Source organism: Anopheles ziemanni, chromosome 2, assembly GCF_943734765.1.
Source record: "Anopheles ziemanni chromosome 2, idAnoZiCoDA_A2_x.2, whole genome shotgun sequence".
NCBI lineage: Eukaryota > Metazoa > Arthropoda > Insecta > Diptera > Culicidae > Anopheles > Anopheles ziemanni.
The window spans coordinates 81,777,373-81,797,325 of NC_080705.1; the positions used below are offsets into that span (position 1 = coordinate 81,777,373).

At 47.3% G+C, this 19,953-nt stretch overlaps 1 protein-coding gene across 1 annotated transcript in view; it reads left to right on the forward strand.

The window, feature by feature from the left end:
- Positions 1–16,428, forward strand: part of LOC131281645 (protein rhomboid) — an 83,671-nt gene extending 67,243 nt beyond the window's left edge. Inside the window, exons 4-9 of the mRNA XM_058310992.1 lie at positions 1,538–1,650; positions 2,227–2,344; positions 15,455–15,597; positions 15,671–15,792; positions 15,893–16,039; positions 16,118–16,428. Coding sequence (XP_058166975.1) covers positions 1,538–1,650; positions 2,227–2,344; positions 15,455–15,597; positions 15,671–15,792; positions 15,893–16,039; positions 16,118–16,428 — 954 coding nt within the window. The remainder of the gene's footprint in view (positions 1–1,537; positions 1,651–2,226; positions 2,345–15,454; positions 15,598–15,670; positions 15,793–15,892; positions 16,040–16,117) is intronic.
- Positions 16,429–19,953: the final 3,525 nt, after the last annotated feature.

Consider the following 19,953-nt stretch of genomic DNA (forward strand, 5'->3'; position numbering starts at 1 on the left):
AATGTGAATAAATGGAGCCAATATTTTCGGGCCGAACAACAATTTTGGGCGCTACTGCGATCGTTGTTGCGATCCTGACATTCGCGAATCTAGTGTGAAAGCAAGCGGTGACGGAAGGGTGTGAAGGGGTGGGGGGGGAGGGAGGGGGGGTTGGCGTTTGCGCGAGCGCGTAGGGGTCGAACAACATTTCCCCTTGGGGGTGAATACCCTCGGCGCTCCCGAATGGGATTATCCTCCCTCCTCCTCCCGCCCCACCCCTTTGCCTTCTCCTCCACCCAAACCGACGATAGTGGTGTCAAACGCGAGCACGAGCCCTAGGAAACGGTTATGAAAATGAGACACTTTGCGCGACCCAAGATATATCGCCGTTTTTTTTTAAGCAAGTGAATTGGGAGCAAAGCTGTTGTCGGATACAGATGCACCGAAGGTGTGTTGGTGTTGTGCGTTCCTTGGTCAGCAAGCAAACACACTATTGCACCATCTAAGGGGGGGTGAAGAGGTAGAAAAACAGGGCCGGAAGCTTTCCGGAAGCTCCACCGAGTGCAACCGTGGAATGCGCAGCACAGCCTTGTCTTTTATTATAGTTGTTTTCATTTCGAAACTAATGAACCAATTGTTGTATCCACCGCGCAGACACGACGTAACAAGTGAACCCCCGTGGGAATCATCTCACAAGTGTTTTTGGAAGTGTTTCAAACCCCGAATAGAAAAGAAAAAACAGAAGGAAACAACCTCTCTTAACCGGGCCGGTTAACGAGTGAGACGATTCTTTTGGTTTCGTAAGTTTTATAATTTATTCTCGATCAACTCTCGACAATCGAGCTCATTACGAATTTTGTTTGTGCCTCCGCGTGGGGGATTTATATATATTTACTATTTTATAGCATAAATAAAATGTTATGCTTCCCACAGCGGCAAACTGGTGGGGGGGGGGGGGGGGGGGGGGGGCACACAATGGGGAAAATGCAACCCCCGTCTGTTGTTGTGCCATATATATTTTCTCCTTCCTTTCTACTGGAGTGCATTTTTCCGCCCTGCACTGCACTTATTTTCGTTTTCCCCCTGTCGGGGGATTACTTTGCACAATCATCCCCCGTTCCGTGCGACAATGCACCACACCCCAACCAGCACCGCTCGGTGCAACAATGGTTAATATTTTAATTGCTTTAATTAATACTTTCTCCCTAATTGTGTGCCATCTCCCGCTCAATCACGCCGCAGGAGAAGGACACGGGCGGAGGGTGCCATTCTTTCCATTTTGTTTGCAGCATATTTGCGTTCGGTTGGGGCGAGAAATCACAACCATCCGATTGGCGGCGAAATGCGCTAAATGCTGTTCCTTCGCTGAGCTCTGTCGTTGCTTGATTCCATCGGTTCCTTTTTACGCCTCCCCCGTTCGACATGCCATTCCTCCTCCCTGGGTGGGGGTTTGTTTTGTTGATGGGGTGGAAAATTTAAATACCTACACACATACTCCGCTCTTGCATATGTCGCTTTTGCTCATTTTAGTTTTGTTTCTGTTTTTTTCTACTTCCAGATGAGCGGCAAGCGTTCGCGTAGCTTCAAGTGTGCGGTACATCATCGCGATCGTGAGGTTTGTTCCGAGAACGATTTTCATCTGATATTTGAAGATCCACCACTGTTCCGCAGGTAAGCGAAAGCGGTCCGTGGAGGCCACCCTTGCGTTTGAGCGCGTGCACGCGTGTGTGTGTGAGTGGGATTTGCCTCTTATTCACTGCAGATTTATTTATTTATTTATTTTTCCGATAGAAAACAGCAACTCCCTTGATCGTGTTCCTTTCCGCGACCTATGCTAATTCGAACAATTCCCCACACTGATTCAGACTCCCCTCTCCCTTCTCCCAAGCATCCTTTCTCCTTGCCATACTCCGTGTCTTTATTGGAGATCTCCTTTAAAAAAACTTCTTAATTCCATCTCACCCCTTGTGAAGCTCAGCCCTCCCTCAGAACGTACACCACAGCGATGTATTTAGTTGTTGTTTTCGATTTTGTATCTGGTCTCGAGGCGGAAGGCACCCTTTCACCTTAGATCGTCATCACTTCCACCTCCCCTTTTTGCCCTCTTCCCCATTATAGTGAGCGAAATTGTCTATTCTTCTACACACGCATCCTTCCTAAAGTCGAGGCTCACAGACTCAAATCTATATATGTGTGCTTGTTTTTATTGACCCTTTTACTTCTTTTCCTTCTCTGTTCTCATTCCAGGATGGTGCACGTAATTGCAATGGAAGTGCTCCCCGAAGAGCGGGATCGAAAATATTATGCAGACAATTATTCATGCTGTCCGCCTCCGTTATTTGTGATATTAGTTACATTTGTCGAGGTATGTATCATTTTCTTAGCACGCTTCTTTTTTTTTTATTCTTTCCCTCAAATACGCGTTTCGCGTGCGGCGTGTGTGTCTCGATCGGCGTTCTCTGGTGTGGGGATGATCGTCGAAGTTTGTCAGTTTTTAAACACCACCCTTTCGTAGACCTAGAACGGCTTTCCCTTGAAGGGGACACGGGGCGGTGAAATTACGTCGCAACCGGGGGAACGATTGTGCTAAACGAGTTTGTCTGCCTGTGCCCACCCCGCATGTTGGTTTTATATAGATGGAGTGTTGTGTCCCCGAAACGCTCGCAACAACCGATGGGTAGATCACGACGCTGGAGTTACAGTGCGTACGCGTGCATCGTATGGTCTATTGTTCCCGTTCTTCTAGGGCCATTCTCCCATGGTGTAGAACCCGAGCAAGATCGGTTGTCGTTGTTTCCTGGTTCGTTTCTTGGCCTCCCGAAGCCTCCTCGACGTGTGGTCTATTTGGTTCCGAAAGGTGAAGCAGAGGGGTGGCAAAACGGGGGTGCGTGGTTTTGAAGAACTGATAATCGAACTGTCTCCTGGTATGCGAAGCGTGGAAAACCCACCACCTCGAGGTAGGGTTCCATGTAACGCGCGCTGCTGAATGTCGCCCCGTTCGTCGCTTGTTGCCGGCGTTGGAGTCTTTCGTTCGAGTGCCACACGCCGCGCGCGTTTTCTTCTTCTGTGTGTGGGCAGACGCGAGTCTCTCGGTGGTTGTGGAAGTCCGTGAGGACAGGAAATGCAACTTCGCCGATTCAATGTCAACTGGTGACGACAGGGTTGGAATGGACTTTCCGTCGCCTTCTCCGTCGGCGGCCGAAAGATTACTCAGCTCGTATTAATAAGTAAGTTGCCAGGGAAAGAGTTATTCCACCTATGAGTAATTACACCCCACGGACAAGAGGTCAATTTAACTGATCGTAACTAAAATGTTGCTAAAGTTTACGGGATAGTAGCTTCCCATCTAATGGAGCCAACGATATGATCGGGGCAATGAAATGTGGCCCTTCTTTAAACGCCCGAACGAACAAACAAACGCAAAATACGTTTGCCACACACCTCACCGCACCTCCTCCGACGATCGCCGGGTTGACAGATTACCTTCCTGCGACATCCGGACGCTGGGAACTTCTTTCCGACTTCTCGCTTCAACCAAGCAAGCAAAAGGGAGGTGACAGCAGTCCTGTTTGCTTTTCTCACGTCTTTCACGCCCTGCCGAGGCTGCACCGAGTGCAACATAGTAGTGGTAGTAATAGTAATGGTTGCTCTCAAAACACGAGGGGGAAACGGGGTGCGAGGGGCAAAAGCAAATGATGCGATGGGTTTAAAAAATACCTTCCGCGGAAATTTTAACATCACAATCGACAATCGCTTCCATTCATGTGCTCTCTCTGGAACAGGACGCGATTACAGAGGGAAAACGTATCTTCTTCCTTTTCGGAAGATATAGGGTTGGTTGTCCCTTCAAACCACAAACCCCACACCCCCCTCTTCATGCACATGTTGTTTCTTGTGTCAAGTCAACGGTCAAAATCATTATCCTCTTTTAGCCACCTGTGGGAAACTACGAAAAGTATATAAACAAGTCGCGGTCGGCTTTTGTTCGTCTTTGCGTTAAGATGATTAATTGATCGAAACCAAATGGTGTCTAATTTTATTTAGTGCGAAGTGGAAGATTTTGATAATCTAATCTACCTAAAAGTCGCCTGTTTGAATTCGGAATAAAGAGATGAAAAAATCCCTAAAGGAAACTCCCAGATTCCTGATTCCGTGGCCTCTTCTTAACATGCAAACGTCGTATAGACTTTGCACAGTTCCCTCCCCACACCGCCCTGCGGAAATGCAATAGACCGTCTCCCGAAACCTTCGCTTCTCCACTCCTTTCGTTTTACTACGACCCGTCTCGTCCGTCTGTCCGGTGGAATGTCGACCCGTTCGGTCGACTATGATGGCGTTTAAAAATTTGTTTATTTTAATTTATGCTCTCGCGAGGGTAGGGGGAGGTCACCTCACGAAGAGGGGAACCGCCGGCTCGATTTCATATTGCGCTCATCGCGATGCATCAATCGTCATTCAGCGTTCGTTCTTCAATCTGTGCTTCCCTTATTCTTTCCTTAGGATAGGGAGGCAGAGAGATAGAGAGAGAGAGAGAGATTCAGCGCATTCGGTTACGCGGAAGCGGATGTTGTCACTCGTTCCCCCCACCCCCGTCCACCCCATCGTTCGCCTTCCTTCGCGAGTCCCATTCATCATCTTCCTCGTCGCGTAGGAGCGAACGATTGCGCGTGGAATTGGTTTGCGTCCGTGTTGCTTCTTCGTTTGCAGCATTGATGATCGACACACGGGCATCGTTATTTCGTGTGTTGGTGTGTGGCTGGCTGCACTTCCTGTGCACGTTCCGACAAATTCCACCTCTCTTTCCTTTTTTGTTCTGTCTGCTCGACTCTTTTCCCGGTGGCTCCGGAACAATAATGCACACACCACACGCGGGAGAGAGGAGTGTAAGGGATGATGTGGAGCCCCGCTGGTGGCTGGTGGTACTTGCTGACTCATCGGAATACCACCGGCACAACGGGGGAGATACACACCTTCAACGAAGACGAACAACAACCAAATAGAAGACAGAAGGCAGCAGCTGATCGTCGTCGTCGATGGCGCGCGCTCGCCCTCCCGAAACGTTATGATCCCAGCATAAATACACACCTGCCTCGCACATACATGCACATGCACAACTGGCAAGGAATTTTTAATACCGCACCACCGTGCGTGCTGTGTTGGATTTTTGTCCGATGAAAAAGGGGCCACACTTCCTTTCCGGTTTCGGCCGAAAGCATATATGCTTTGATTGATTCATCAGCCCATTGGCACACACACACACACACCTGATCCAGTACCCCCTTATCCTTCCCACCGTGGAGGCCCTTCATTCGCACTTTATTGAAAGGAAAAAAAGGCACGACGACGTATTAAAAGACAGCTGCTGCGGATGCAAGGTACAGCCTTTCGTTGCCAAAAAACACTCACCTCACCACACGTTTCGGTTCGAAGTCTCCGGAAAGGGAACTCCGTTAATCCCTTCCCTCTCAGTGTCTTTAAGCGATCTGCTTTTTTTGTTTTTTTTTTTTTGTTGAAAACCAAAGACCGTAAAGAGCGTGGCACAAGAAAGGATATAAACACATAAGGCCGGATAAGTGAAGAATCGTGATTTACCAATCATAAAACCCCAAGGATCGGAAAGGGGGAGGGTGAGGCGGTGTGGGGTCTCGTCGTGGTCCGATCGGTATGGATCTTCCCTTCGTGTGGAGTTTCTCGCGACCAAACGAAGCGGACGTGTGCTGTGCAGATGCACTTGCGTTCAAATTATGATGCGCACGCGACCGCAACAAGAGCGTCTTTGGTTGCGGTTCATCGATTCTCAAGCCCGTTTAACCTCCCTGCATGGTACGGATTGTTTCCTGCCTTTTCCATGAGCAAATATTGCCCCACGGATTAACTGGTTCGGCGCTGGTGCGCACATTTCGATCACGTTCGGGAAGGCGCCGGCACGTTCGATCGTTGAAGATGTGTTTCTTTTCTTTGCTGGTTCCCCGCTGCAGGCTGTGTTGTTGCTTTTTCACAGCATCATCATGCTCAAGCTGGAGCCGCTTCGGGGGGTTGCAAATTGCGTTAATTCTGCACGATTCTGCGGCTAATGGACGCGCCACGTGCCATCGAAACGGAGGAGGTAGCACGCTCCGTCGTGGTTTACGACGGGGCCGAAGGTTAACCAAATTAAACCCTCAATTTTCAGGGCACAAGAGCCGTGAATTATCGGTGAAATAAACAGGTGCAGCGGTCGGGAAAAATCACTTTGTGGATTCCCAAAAATGAGCACACGAGCGAAGGATAATTTGGCAAGCGGAAAATATATCAATTTCCCGAACGAATAAAAGACACTACTTCTCGGTCATGAATAAATGAACTCGCTAAGTAGGTTTCCGCACACACGTGTGTGTCCATGTGTCCTCTCGTCCTGTTTACCGGAAAAGGGAATTGTGTGCCCTTATTACCGTGGCAACCCCCTCGACCCCCGGGGGACAAACACGTGTGCCACTGAAATAGGAAAGGGAAACATCTGTTGCTTCTGTTGTTGCCCATTCAGGTTTCATTCCGGAATGCTTTGCGCGACGTCTTTCCTAGAGGAGGGGGTTTTGGACGACGGTGGTCAGCGGAGGGACAAAACCTTCCGAGGACGACAAATAGCTACGGTCCCGAGCAGAAGCAATTCGTGGACAATTATTTGACATTACACAGAATGCACGTGTTTTCTGTCTGACTGACTGCCTGTGTGTGTGTATGTGTTGATTGACGGTGAACTCAAAGGACAAACGTGTGGAAAAGCAACTGCAAATTCACTGCAAGCAAACTTTCCCCTCTTCGGCCCGTAGGAAGACAAAATTGATCATTTTTATTTTTAATACGATCTCATCTATAATTAGTGTGGACCTTCTCTCCCTCCGATCGCAAAGGGACGACGGTGTACCATATGTCACTTTATGTGATCTTCTGTTGCTTCTGCTTTCCTTCACCGGCGGCTCAAATTTCCCCTCGCTTCGGAAGTTTGCTCGCTTGTTGTTTCGCCATTGCGGTCTATTTCCGTTCCACTTCCTTGTCGAACCGTTTGGTGAACCTTTTTTTTTCGTCGGAAGGTTCGTTTCACGTTCTCGCCGTTCGTTTCATTTCCTGTCCCTCTCGGGGTGGAAAGGCGACAAACTCTCTCTGCGAAGTTGTGTGCATTTTTCTTTTCTTTTTTTTTGTTTTGTTTCGGCGATGATCCTTTTTCATTCGCGAGCGGTTCGTCGTTATGTCCTTTTCCCGTTTCGGTCGCCCTGCAAACAATCCGGAACATGTTCGAACAGGCTTGTACGTGGCCAAACCCGTGGTGGTTCGAGAGAGGAAAGGAGTTTCTTTTGCTTCATAATCGGGTGAACCATGTTACACTTGTGAAGTTTAAAAAATGTCAACCAAAAAGTACCGAAAAGAAATGGAAAGGCGATGCAACTCTTCCCTTTGATCCCTTTTTTTATGTCAATGGGATTTAAACCAAAAAAAAACACCTTTCCCGAGAGAGAGTACGGGGAAGGGAGGGGAAGAGATTATCAAATAAAATCCACACCGGAAAAAAGACATTGGCGATGCAAGTGTGCAGGTAAATAAATTTTATAATCAACAACCCCGGTGGTTACACACTCTGCTGGCCGCTTTTCTCGGAAGCGTGGAAAGCGGACGCGCCGGTTCACCTTCGTTTCCGTTCCGACGATCGGGAAAGCACCATAAAAACACACCATCCAGGAGGAGGAGGATGGTCACAGGATACACCACCATCGTGTTGCTTGTTGTGTTATACGCCTAGGCCGGATGCCGGATGGCCGGATCCTAGGATTCGGAAGCGACGGAAATCGGTCGCTTATGTGTGTATAAAAAAGAAAAAATTATGGTTGCGGCACACAACGGCGGTGCTACGGAAATTCATTGAAAATGCGATCACGAACAGCGAAGGAATGCCACCTACGGAGACAAGGGTTGTTCTCTCTCCTTTCTCCGGTTCTTTAGCTCTCCTTTTTTTATTGCACGGTCGCATCTGATGCGTTCCGAGTGGAAACAAGTGCATTAAATAGGTAGGAACGAATTATTACGTGATAATAAAGTAAGTTTCCAAAAATTCCTTCATCAAATAACTAAATCAAAAGGTTCTTTTCCTCCACAAAAAAAAATACACCACTGTCAGTTCAATTCAAACCCGCCAGAATTTTCTCACCTGATGAAAATATTAAACAAAAATAAACAGAAACGCAAAGCCGAAACAGAGACGTCTAATGGGTTGCGTTCCACCCGGAAAGGTTTGTCTGGGAAAGAACACTGGCACCCCGGAACACAATGTGTTTAGAAAATTTTCTCACTTTTTCTTCCCCCCGAAGAACGCAGGAAGGGGGTCGAGTTTTTAGGTTGAAATATTGAAGATATCGGTAGCACAAGAAAAAGGAATAATGCAGCACAAGAACTCGGTTAGGAGAGGAGGGGAGGGTGTACTGGGTGGACCCCAAACGTTCGACGGTTCCACGCGACCGCCCCCAAACGTGTTTGGTGATAGTGGGTGCTGTGCCCGAGCACGTTATGAATTGTTATTAATGATTTTTTACAGCTCATGAGCAGATCTCTCATGAACACCCAAACCCCTAAGGGCACCGGGGAAGAAGGGCGAGAGACAACAATAGATAGTAATGTTGGGTGGTGGTGGTTTTAGTTTCAAGCTCGATTTGGGCAGGTTGGAAAAACGTGTGAGCAAGGGAGGGGGTAATTAAAAGGCAACCGAATAGTGAGAAGCTTTCTATTTCTAACCCTCCTTGTGTGTTCAATTTTTGAAAGAAAAATCCCATCCCATGTGAGGATCTCGCGAGGGAAGGAAGGGATGGTTGAGCGGTTTATCATCGTTTCAGCGCGATCGCGCGAGGCTCCCGCCCTCGACGAAGAATCACGCTGCGATATGGGGAAGGCATGGAATATTAATTATTTTTAATTACTTATTATATGATCCGGAATTTAGTGAGAGCTCGCGCGCGCGCTCACCGACGTACGCCTGTTTTCTACGTCGCTTCTGCTGCAGCAGACGGAATTTAATGATGCCAATTCCCCGGGCGTCTTGCTGGGCGCACCATCAGACGTTATTAGTGTGTTCGATCTTACGGAACATCGACGATCGGCCAGACGGGCAGTAAACTTGGAGCGTGGAGTTCTATACTTCCGTGGAAATATACCGAGCCGATATAGAGCTAAGGATGGCAGACATCTTTCTTCTTCGTTCTTGGAAGGACAGATAGGCACACTTCCAAGAGGTGTAGACTGTAGACATCCGGAAACGCTTTGGCAATCATGGACTCCAAAGTATCTTATCGAGAATCTGTTCAGTCAGCTAGAATTCGCCCAAAGTCCCAGCGTATGGAGTTCTTCTGGGATATTTTGGAAGCGGCTCAACGTCTGCAAAGTTCATGACTTCAACACTTGTACTTTCTCTTAAGTCCACCTAGCTCAAGCTCCATCTCGGATTAGTAACCTGTGCTGATTTGAAGTGGGGACTTCTGACATCCAGCGGACACCTTGCGTTCCCACACACTCACAACACCACAAATCAGCTCCTCGGAGTTGATCTATAGGTCCCGCTTCTTCCGATGTCTTTACGGCTGGCAATTCTTGGCAAATTTGGCCACCGGGGAAACCACCTTGCCTAACATTGTGAGAGACATTTCACCCACCTCGCTCCCTGGTGTTTCGTGCGGGTGCTGCTACCTTGGGAGTTGGTTCCGCTTATGGACCCTTACCCTCGGCGGGACCCACAAGACGACGACGCTAGGTGGACCGTGACAAATGGATCAGCACAACCACCACCCACCCACCCACAGCTGTTCCTTCAATTGTGTTCTCTATCACTTGACGCGGGGAGGAAGAGTAAACCGTTACCGTCGGAGGTTCTGGTGAACCCGCGTGGTGTGAGTGCCTGCTTGGCTTTTGGAAGGTGGATAGCGCTGGATGGATGGATGGATGGATGGATGGATTAAAAACAATTATTTTACCACGGTGTTCCGGAGCGAAACCGGGAGGTAGAAGAACAACGACAAAGCGAGAGAGAGAGGCACAATAGACTCCAGAGTACATCACCTCTCTTATGAGCTGCGCACCACAGATTACGCGTACATTCGCGATCGCGAGGCGCGCGCGCGCGCGCGAGCCAGGCAATTAGTTCCGTTCGGATTGAAATCATCATCAACCGTTGCATCGACGGAACACACCCTCCCCCTTCCACCCTCCTAAACACGGGGGTGGGAAGTGGTTGCTGGCCACAGAAACAACACAACACACAGTAGGTGTTGGGAGAGATTGAATTCATCCACCCACGTTCCCTTTTTCTTCGCTGCCTTGTTTGTCCACCTTTTTTTTCGGGAAGAGCGCCTCTGGTGGGAACGGAACGTGAAGAACAACAACTCTTCTGTTTTCTTCTCCCCCCCCCTCCCCGCCCGACCGAACGGAAAGAAAAGCGGGCGCGCCGGTCGACGTAAGTACATTTTCGGACATTTGGTGTGTGGTACCGTACGGTGTTCGACCCGCGCAGGCATCATCAATCCCGTGTAGGTACTGTTGCTCGAATTTAATAATTCACCACACTTCTGCACACCCCCTCCCCCACCCAAGTTCTTAGCCCAATTTTCTTTCCCCCTCCCCGCGAGATACGCCCGGAGCATCACAACACTTTCCGTGTGGCGGGCAAATAATTGATTGCAATTATTGTTTGTAATATATACGTATTATCGATGATTGCGATTGTTTTGATTTCGGAAATATATCAAGCAAGCAGTATAAGAAGGCGGCACCCAGAAGGAACCGAAAAGGAACTCATTACTACCCCCTTTTCACTGCCTTCTAAACCCTGGCTACTATACTAGTGTTACGTGCAGAGTGCCTCCCCCCTCTCCCCTTTTTTCCTCTATTGCTTCCCCCCCTCCTGTTCCACGGTTTACTCTATTTATCCATTACACATGGCGCCACATACGAACGGAACATCCAACACCACCGCCGCGCACACACCTTCGCTGGAAAAGAAACGGTTCAGAAATCGGGATCAGACACTTCTGGAGTAATTAGACCAAAACCACCGATTCTCTTTCCATTACCCGGGATAGTTCCCCCCCCCCCCCCCCCACCCCCCTCCGCATCATCCTCTTTGTGGGGGTTGATTTTTAGCGCATGTGTGCAGCTTGTGTGTGTGTCTGGGACCTCTAGAGTATAGTTTCTCTAATCTATTCTTCGTTCGCGCGTCTTCTTGTGGGAAGAGAATGGCCATTTGGTGTTGATAGAGGAGGATTAAAACAGAAATCTAAAGAAAATTCCTCTCGTACATAGTAGAATATTGCGGAACCAACCGCGCACGTCTTCAAAAACGGGCTCATAAAGCCCGCGGAAGGGTTATGTTTAAGTGGAGCAAATCAGAGATCGCCAACCTTTGTTGCCGCCTGGCTCTGTGGGGGGGTTTGGTGGCTAATGCAAGGATAATGAGGATAATAAGAAAAGAGTCGGCCGGTGTGGCGAGTTTATTGATTTTATTAATAATCCCTTCCTCTTTCGGGGGGAAAAAATAATAGTTACCACCCGCCTTCATCTGCTAGAGAGTCGCGGTTTTCTACCACACCCTTACAAAACAAAATAAGCCTTTTTGTACCCACTGGTTGTAATCCCCATTGGTGGATTCTTCCCCAAAAGACCATAAATCACCGTGCCATCAGCACCGTGGTAAACCATCTTTTTACCTCAACCGCCCGGGTTTCGGGTAAGTGTGAGACCAAACGCGTCAGTAATATGTTCGACAAAGTCTCCCGCCACCTTAATGGGGCTTCATTCGGTACGCTTTATAATTCGATTAAAATTAGAAGTGAGCAACACACTTCGAAGAACAGTTTTGAAGTTTGCGCGGGGATAAATAAAAAAAAAAATCGGTTGGTCCCATTGCCACTCGAACGAATTATTATTAACGACGACAAAACATGGGGACGGATTTTCTCCCACGAAAGCAAAACATCCCTCCCTGTTTTTTTTTTTACCAAGCTAAGCTTCCGAAAAGTTAGTTCGCACAGATCGACGGGAACAGAAAAAATTCTCTCATGCGCACAAAACATACAACACACAGGGCTTTTTGGGCTGGTGAGAAGATTTCCACGGGTTGTTTGGAGGAGGGAAAAGAAAACCATAATTCGGAAACACGAAACCAACCCCGTAAGATCGCCTGCCTCTGGTGCCGCGCGAGGGTGGAACCTGTCAAATGGAAGGTGCTCGGCATTATGTTGCCTGCTCCCTGGTACTAATGTTCTAGCACGTCACGCGGGGAAGGCGCATAAAGTAGAGCTGAATGAAAAACGGAAAAACAACATCGCTCCAATCTTGTAATTCTCGAAAGATAGTTTTATCTGTAAAGTTTATGACACATCGCGCGATTCCCCCCCAGCCCGGAAAAAAAACTGGGGTGAGAAAAGACAGCGAAGAGGGTGGGTCAGCCGTTATAGAAAACAAATTCCCGGTTGCCTGCTATTTTTCCTTCCATTCCCGTACGGTGTGTGGGAAAATGGCAACTTTGGTGGTTGCGAGTTGGGAAAAAGGTGTAAAAGGTGTTTTGGGTAAGAGATTCACCGTCAAACCGCACGCCGGTCCCTACGATGGCCTTCTCCTCGCTTACGGCGTTGATAAATTGGCGGATGGCGGCAATTAGCAGCAATGCAAATAAGCTGGAGGAGAGGTCATGCTATTGGAATCGCGCTTTCCTTGCAGCCCAATGTCAATTAAAATTCAATGCTCGATCGGCACGCGCTTCTGTTTGTCATGATCATGATCAATCGCAAGAGGGAAGAGGGGAGGAGTATGTTTGGAGCATAGGAATAGACCGGATGATGATGATTCAAGGCAAAACATATTGTTGAACCCCGGTGATCGGTGGAACAAATAATTACGACGTGTGTTTATGTCCCTCTGTTTGACATTCCACCGACGGACACCGGATGCCGGCGACGGCGGGGAGGTTCTAATGCCTCCGGAACTCGTTCCCCACTCCCGGTGGGTGAGAAGCCGCCCATAATTCCGGTCTTTCTAGATAGAACGCAACCCGGGAACTATTTGCAACAACGGGAAGAAGAAGCGGCGCGTGTGCGAATTGCAAATTCGCATAAACTATAAAGAAATATTCAAATCATCCATATACCATTCAATCAATCGGTCCCTTACACGATCGTGGCGAAGAAGGGGAACCCCATTTATCGAAACAGCAATCAACGTTTCCTATTTGTGTGTCCCGTTAGAGCAGTAGACCTCCCAACGCCTTGCCAAACTCTTGTACAGCTCATGTACAGCGATGAGTCATCGTTGCGAGTCACAAAATATTACATTGTAAGAGAAAATATTTCCATATGCTTTACACGTAGCTTTTTTAAGTCGTTTATCACATTCTGACCCGATGTGAAATAGTTGACAATACGCCTGTTACCCTCTGTGAACCGTGAAGGCCATAAACAATTTGCCCTTCGCTACGCTTTCAAGGTTCAATAGGTTGGAGCGAAGGAATTTTCCTATCAACAATACGAGACAGGCGAAGGAAAAAAACGAGTTTTCCCGAAAAAAAAACAAGAAGAAAAACAGGTAATGCAAAAGGTCGAAAGAGCAAAAGCTGCGATCCTTTATGTCACCACAAACCACGAAACAGAACAACAACAAAAAAACAAAATACGCCGAATTTATTGAAAAAATGCCATGTCGGAACAAGTTAGCTATATTGTGATTAAGAGAAAAAAGAAACACCCAAACAAAACAACACTATCCGGAACCATATTTTCACGATCCTCATCCGTGATAAAAAAAAGATAGATGAATTGCGGGTGTGCTCTCAATTTTTTCCGTTCGCCGGATGCGGAAAACGGTATGGCTGTCTTCTGCTGGTTTTAAATACTTCCCGGTTCACCGAAAGAAGGTGTCCATGCTTTATTTTTCTTGTAATTTGCCTCTTAACAATTCATCTGCGCGCGCGCCTCTCGCTAAGTGAAATGACAACACGGTTTTGTTTTTCCCTCGTCTTCCGCCACTTTAAATCTGTGCGACAACAGCCCGCAGACTGGAAAAAGATGGAAAAAGAAAAAAATAAAATCACCTTGCGAGGGACGCGAAACCGGAAAAGATCCTTGTTTTGTGAGTGGAAAAACAGGAAAAGCTACGAAGCGCAGAGGGACGGGGAAAGGAATGTGACAGGGTAGTGCCCGTGACATTTCACGCTGCCATTTGGCGAGGAAGAAGAAGTGGCAAAGGGGACGTCGGAAGAACCAGGGACGGTCGGAAATAGTGTGCACGCAGAGGGGGGAAGTGTCGAAGAAGAGATATGAAGTGAAGGTTAAATGATTTACGACGGTTCTAATTTGAGGAAAAGTTAAAAATCAATTTACTTCGTCGGTTCGCTCGCCTTCCTTTTTTCCCCTGATGGCATAAGGGAGGACAGGGGGAAGTTGGGAAAGGGGTAGGATGTCACTTAGCTAGCGCCAGCCGTCGAACCGCCGTCAAGCGTTTCGAAGTAGGAATGTTTCCTCCTTGCCAGAACGCTTGCCGTTATCATCATAGTAGCCTTTTTTTTTCTATGCTTGTTTTCCAAAGTGCTCGGTTTTCCAAAACCATAACACACCACCAGAACCAGAACCATGTCAAGGACGACACACCCGGTTCCCCCGGGGTCGAAGCAGCACTTTTTCCCTCGAATTGCACCCGGGGATAGCATATTTCTCCATCAGCAAATCCCCCGACCTCCTTTGCGTTCATTCACGAGTCCTGTGGAATGTTCATTGATAAAACCCCCCCCGTTACCCCGACGATGAGCATGACCATTTGCGCAAATTCGTTGGCTTATAAGACCCACGCACCACACGAACCACGGGTTAAATAACCGCCCACCACCGGCGGCCGGTTGTGTGCAACTTTTATATCGAACCCCGGAGAGGGCGTCTGGTTTTCGAATCGAATTCCACCCATTTAGGTGCGCGCCTGGTTTTCTGACGTTGTGTGATCGTAAATGACCAGCGAAAGAGGGGTTGCAGAAGATCAACACACTCTGCCGTGCTGACTAACGCGGATGCGAATCTATTTTCACGATTTTCTCCAGCCCCGTCTCGATACACGCGTGTGTGTGTGTGTGTGCGCGTGTTTATGTATCATGCAACAACCGAAGAGGAGGAGAATTTATGCAATCCTAATTTTAGCACCCCCGGAGTCGATTTCCGTTTCGATTCCCTTTCAACTTTCGATTTTCATTCATCCACAAAGAGGAGCAAGGAGCACGGGGAGGAGGAGGAAGAGGCGCCTTGGGCGGATGTGCCACGTCAAATCGATTGCGAGATTTCCTGTGCCGATCGGTACTAAAAACCGCCGCGCGCAAACTTCTCTTTCCCTAATGTCACTCCAGCAATAATCCCTTCTTCCAACGGAACAAACATTCCAAGCGAATTTGTTTAATAATCTTTTTCCCCCCGCTCTGCTCCGTTTCCAGCTCGGATTTTTCGTCTATCACTCACTGACGCTCGGGCCGGCGGATCCGGCCGGTCCGGTTCCGATCGACTCGATGTTCATCTACCGACCAGACAAACGGCAGGAAGTGTGGCGGTTTCTATTCTACATGGTCCTACACGCCGGGTAAGTACGGGCAGCAGCAACTCTTCAATGTCCTTCCTTTTACTAAACCTCCAACGTTTTCGTTTCGCTTTAGGTGGTTCCACTTAGGGTTCAATCTGATCATTCAGCTGCTCGTCGGGCTACCATTGGAGATGGTACACGGATCGGCGAGGATAGGCTGCGTGTACCTGGCGGGGGTCCTGGCCGGATCGTTAGGTAGGTTTTACTGCGAGTAGGAAGCTAAAACGAACGATTTGGTGTGTGTTTGCAATGGGATATTAAATATGAATTGTTTCTCTTTCTCCTCCAAAAACAGGGACGAGTGTGTTCGACCCAGAAGTGTACCTTGTAGGGGCGAGTGGCGGTGTGTACGCCCTGCTCGCCGCCCACCTAGCGAATGTGATGCTAAACTACCGCAATATGCAGTACGGCATCCTCCGGTTACTTGCGATATTTCTTTTCGGTAAGTTCCACAGAATACATTCCCCATGCGCTGAGTAAACACTTTATTAACACACCCTTTCCGTGTTTCACATTACAGCATCGTGTGACGTTGGGTTCGCCATCTACTCCCGGTACGCGGTGGAACCGGCCAGCGGGGCGCCCTCGGTGTCGTACGTGGCGCATCTTACCGGTGCGCTGGCCGGCCTCACCATCGGGCTGCTGGTGCTGAAAAACTTCGAGCAGAAGCTGCACGAGCAGCTGCTCTGGTGGGTGGCGCTCGGTGTGTACGCGGCCTGCACGATCTTTGCGATCGTCTTCAACCTGCTCAACACCGTCACCGTGCAGCGGCTCGAGGAGGAAAGCGAGGAGGTCCTCAAGCAGCACCTGTTAACCAGCTTTGGCTTCTAAGCGCGCGAACCAAATCAGAACATCCCCTTCTCCTTCCGGAATCGAACCGGATCAGGGAAGGGGGAGAAACGAGCGCGCTGTTGTGGTTGAGAGCCACACACCGTCCGTCTTCCTTGTCCCTTAGACGACTGCCACGAGGGGTGGATCTACGAGGAGAAGGTGGTGGCCGAAGGATGCGTTCTAAACGCAAACAGTTCCTCGTCTCCATCAACTCTTCTGCCCAAGGGTGCTTATTCTCTTCGATCTTCGGCGAGGGGATAGAATCATCGTACAGAAGAATTATCCAGCGGTCTATAGGACGAAACATGTTCCTAGCCAAGGAAAGGGGGAGAGAGTGGACCTGACCAAAGTGCGTGTGCGAAACAGCTTCCTCGTCCTCGGATCAAAGAAGAAAACACTACCACCATCGTCCGGTTAGTAGTAGTTTTGCGGTGTCGTCGTTTACGCCCAGTCCAAAGTTCGTTGATCGAAAACCAATTGTACACAAACACACACACACACACACACGCACACTCGAATCGTGCGTGCGAGGACAAACATCTCATCTTCTTTCCCGGAAGAAACACAGACAGGACACCCGGGCCCACCAGTGGGACCCCCGGCAATTAACCTCGACAGAAGAAGGAAGAAAGGAGATGAAGCAAATTGAAATGTGATTGTACATAGACTTTATATTTTATTATTAAATCTATACAACCTGCTGCGGGGCCGGCTGCGGGGGACCGCTGACGACACGACACGCGGGGTGTGAAACGCAGGAAGTTCGTCCCAGAGTACTTCGTGAGAACCGAAACCGAGTCGAAAGCCTTAAAAACGCGCACTCGTTGTGGTGGGCTTGGAGGCTAGCGAAGAGAAAATGTGGTTCGAGTTCGAGGATGTCCAACACAATCAGAATACCAAAGACTGCTGCATCGCGGAGGAGGAGGAGGAGGAGGAGAAAAATAGTAACAAATCAACTGAGCCAGCATTGACGAGAACAAGTCCACAAACGGCACCATTCATCCATCCAGCAGCAGTGACTCACCCAGCGGAGTGAGTAATGTCCTGCCTAAAATAAGTGAAGCGATGCCCCGGGAAAAAAGCATTGACGAGGAAAATACACACTACAAGTAGAACACGAAACTGCCGATCATAACGTTTTTAATCAATCTCCCAAAATAGTAGATGGAAAAAGTAATCTTAACACCTCAGGGAGAGAGATGCGAAGGTAGATAAAATAAAGCCAAATGGGAGGGTAAAACATAAAAATGCGATAACTTTTTTTTCGCTAGCACGTAGGAGTAAAACAAAGTAATTTGTTTGTAATTTTTTTTTTTTTTGAATAAACTGTAGCTAGGAAACGCGTGTGTTCCGGCGTGGACAGCGAAAGACTAAGAAGGGATTTGCATTGAAGAAGTGGTTCTCTGCATCCAAACACAAGGGAAATGATGAAAAACTGAAACTAAGAAAGCAAAGAAATGTACTCCAAAGGATGATGCCGCTAAAAAATGACTTACGAAGAGGATTATTGTGTTGGACCAATCTTGCACCATCTGTTTTTTTCTCCTTCTAAACCCCTTCTGCTACTACGGGTACTGAAACTACGAACCTGCTAGAAGCGAACATACGAAGTTGCAAACGAAAGGACACGAACGAAGAAACACATCCCCTCCCAAGCATAGACAGTGCGTTAAGTGCACACAAGGATAGCATGCAGCAGCAGCGGCTGCGGCAGGTTTTGCGATGAAGCTGTAAATGTTATTCAGGTGAAAATGAAAGTGAAGAGTGGAGGACGACATGAGAAGCAAAGCAGGAACTATTTTTCAATAGAAGAACGCATCCTGTCTCCCGGAACTCTACCTAGTGCGTTAGGTAAAAGGACTAAAGACTAAACGGGAATACGCCGCGAAGCGAAGGAGGCGAGATGAACGGAGACCGATATCGGCGTTAGGAAAAAAAGCACGAAAGAAAAAAAAAGCAGTAAAGATAATATTCAATAATACGGAAATCACCAAGTCTAGTCAAATCTCTACGGAAATATTCTAATTATTATATTATTCTAATTATTATTATTATTATTATATATTATTATTATTATTAAAAGCATCCAATTAACTTAAACTGATTCATTTGTCTCTAGTAAAAGAAGCGAAGCAAAAGAAAAAATGTGTATAGAATAACAGTAATAAATCGAGAAGAAACAATAACGACTCTCCGCTAGAAAAGCAACGGAAATTTAGTAACCAAACGAATAAAACGACACGAAACATCAGACAAAACAAACAAGGGCAAAGAAAAACTCATAGTCAGTCATAGTCTCAAAAAATGGAACAAAACTCCAAATCAATAACAGAAATATTGTTTATACCCACATCAGTCGATCAATAATTTTTTTGTTTGGATTTCGTTCTCATCAACTGAAAGCTTTTTAATCGGATCCAACCGAGCATGACTGTAAGGTTTAAGAACAGCAACTTTTTGGCAGCAACCATCGAACGATCTCACAAAACTCTAACGCCTCGTTTTTCCCAGCGTCAACTTTTAAAAGGTGCAAGATTTTTCCGGTATGCGATTTAGGTAGAAAATGGTAAAGGAATGATACGCTCACGTCACAGATAGTGTAACAATTCTCAACCGTTGTGAAACCACCAGGGCTTAAGTCGTGTTCACAGTAATATTCATTTTCTCCTATAACGCTACCTAGGGTTTTTTGCCTTCAACGAAAACACCAAAGATGAACGTGAACGCGAGAAAGAGAGCAGTAGGAAGAGCTAGCAATGGGCAGTGGAAGTAGTTATGGCAATGAAGGAAAAATGGGTGAATGTAAAGAAGCTGAAGAAACGACTTGAACGATATTTATTTTTTTCTTTTTTGGATCCACTGGAGGTAGTTCAACCAAACCAACGTTTAGCAGCAGATAGTATTTTCTCTCATCATCGTTTTCAACTTCATACACGCTCACACAAAAAAGTCACTCCGATAATCATTCCGCCCGTCCGTATATTGTAACAAGCAGGGTCCTAAATTCGACCGCTAGGATATTGAAACGAAACCACAATTTCCCTCCATACCAGAATGGCCTTCTCGTACAGTAAACAAGAAAAATTACAAATGTTTCTAGCAACACACAATACAACTAGCCGCGCGCGCGCAGATATGATAAAGGAAAAGGTGAACAAAGAAGTAAACCAAATTTGTAACTACTTACTCCCAAACAGACCCCACAAACTAATCACACAAAATCGGAACTGTATATTGTTTGTTTTCTTGTTTGTACAAATAACGGCGAAACCTAGGATAGTGGAATATTGAAATTAGTCACACGTGGGAATTCAGCAAACAGCATAAATTGAACTATACCAATGGGAACCCCCGGTAGGAGATGTTTTCTTTTTTCAAGAAAATTATAATAAACAAAAAACAAACCGATATGTCAAAAAACATAATGATTCTGTATTCATTTTTTGAGAAATCCGAAAAGAATTTGAGTTAAATTCGTATGAACATTACAGACTACATGATGTCACGGCGAAGAAAATACTTTCA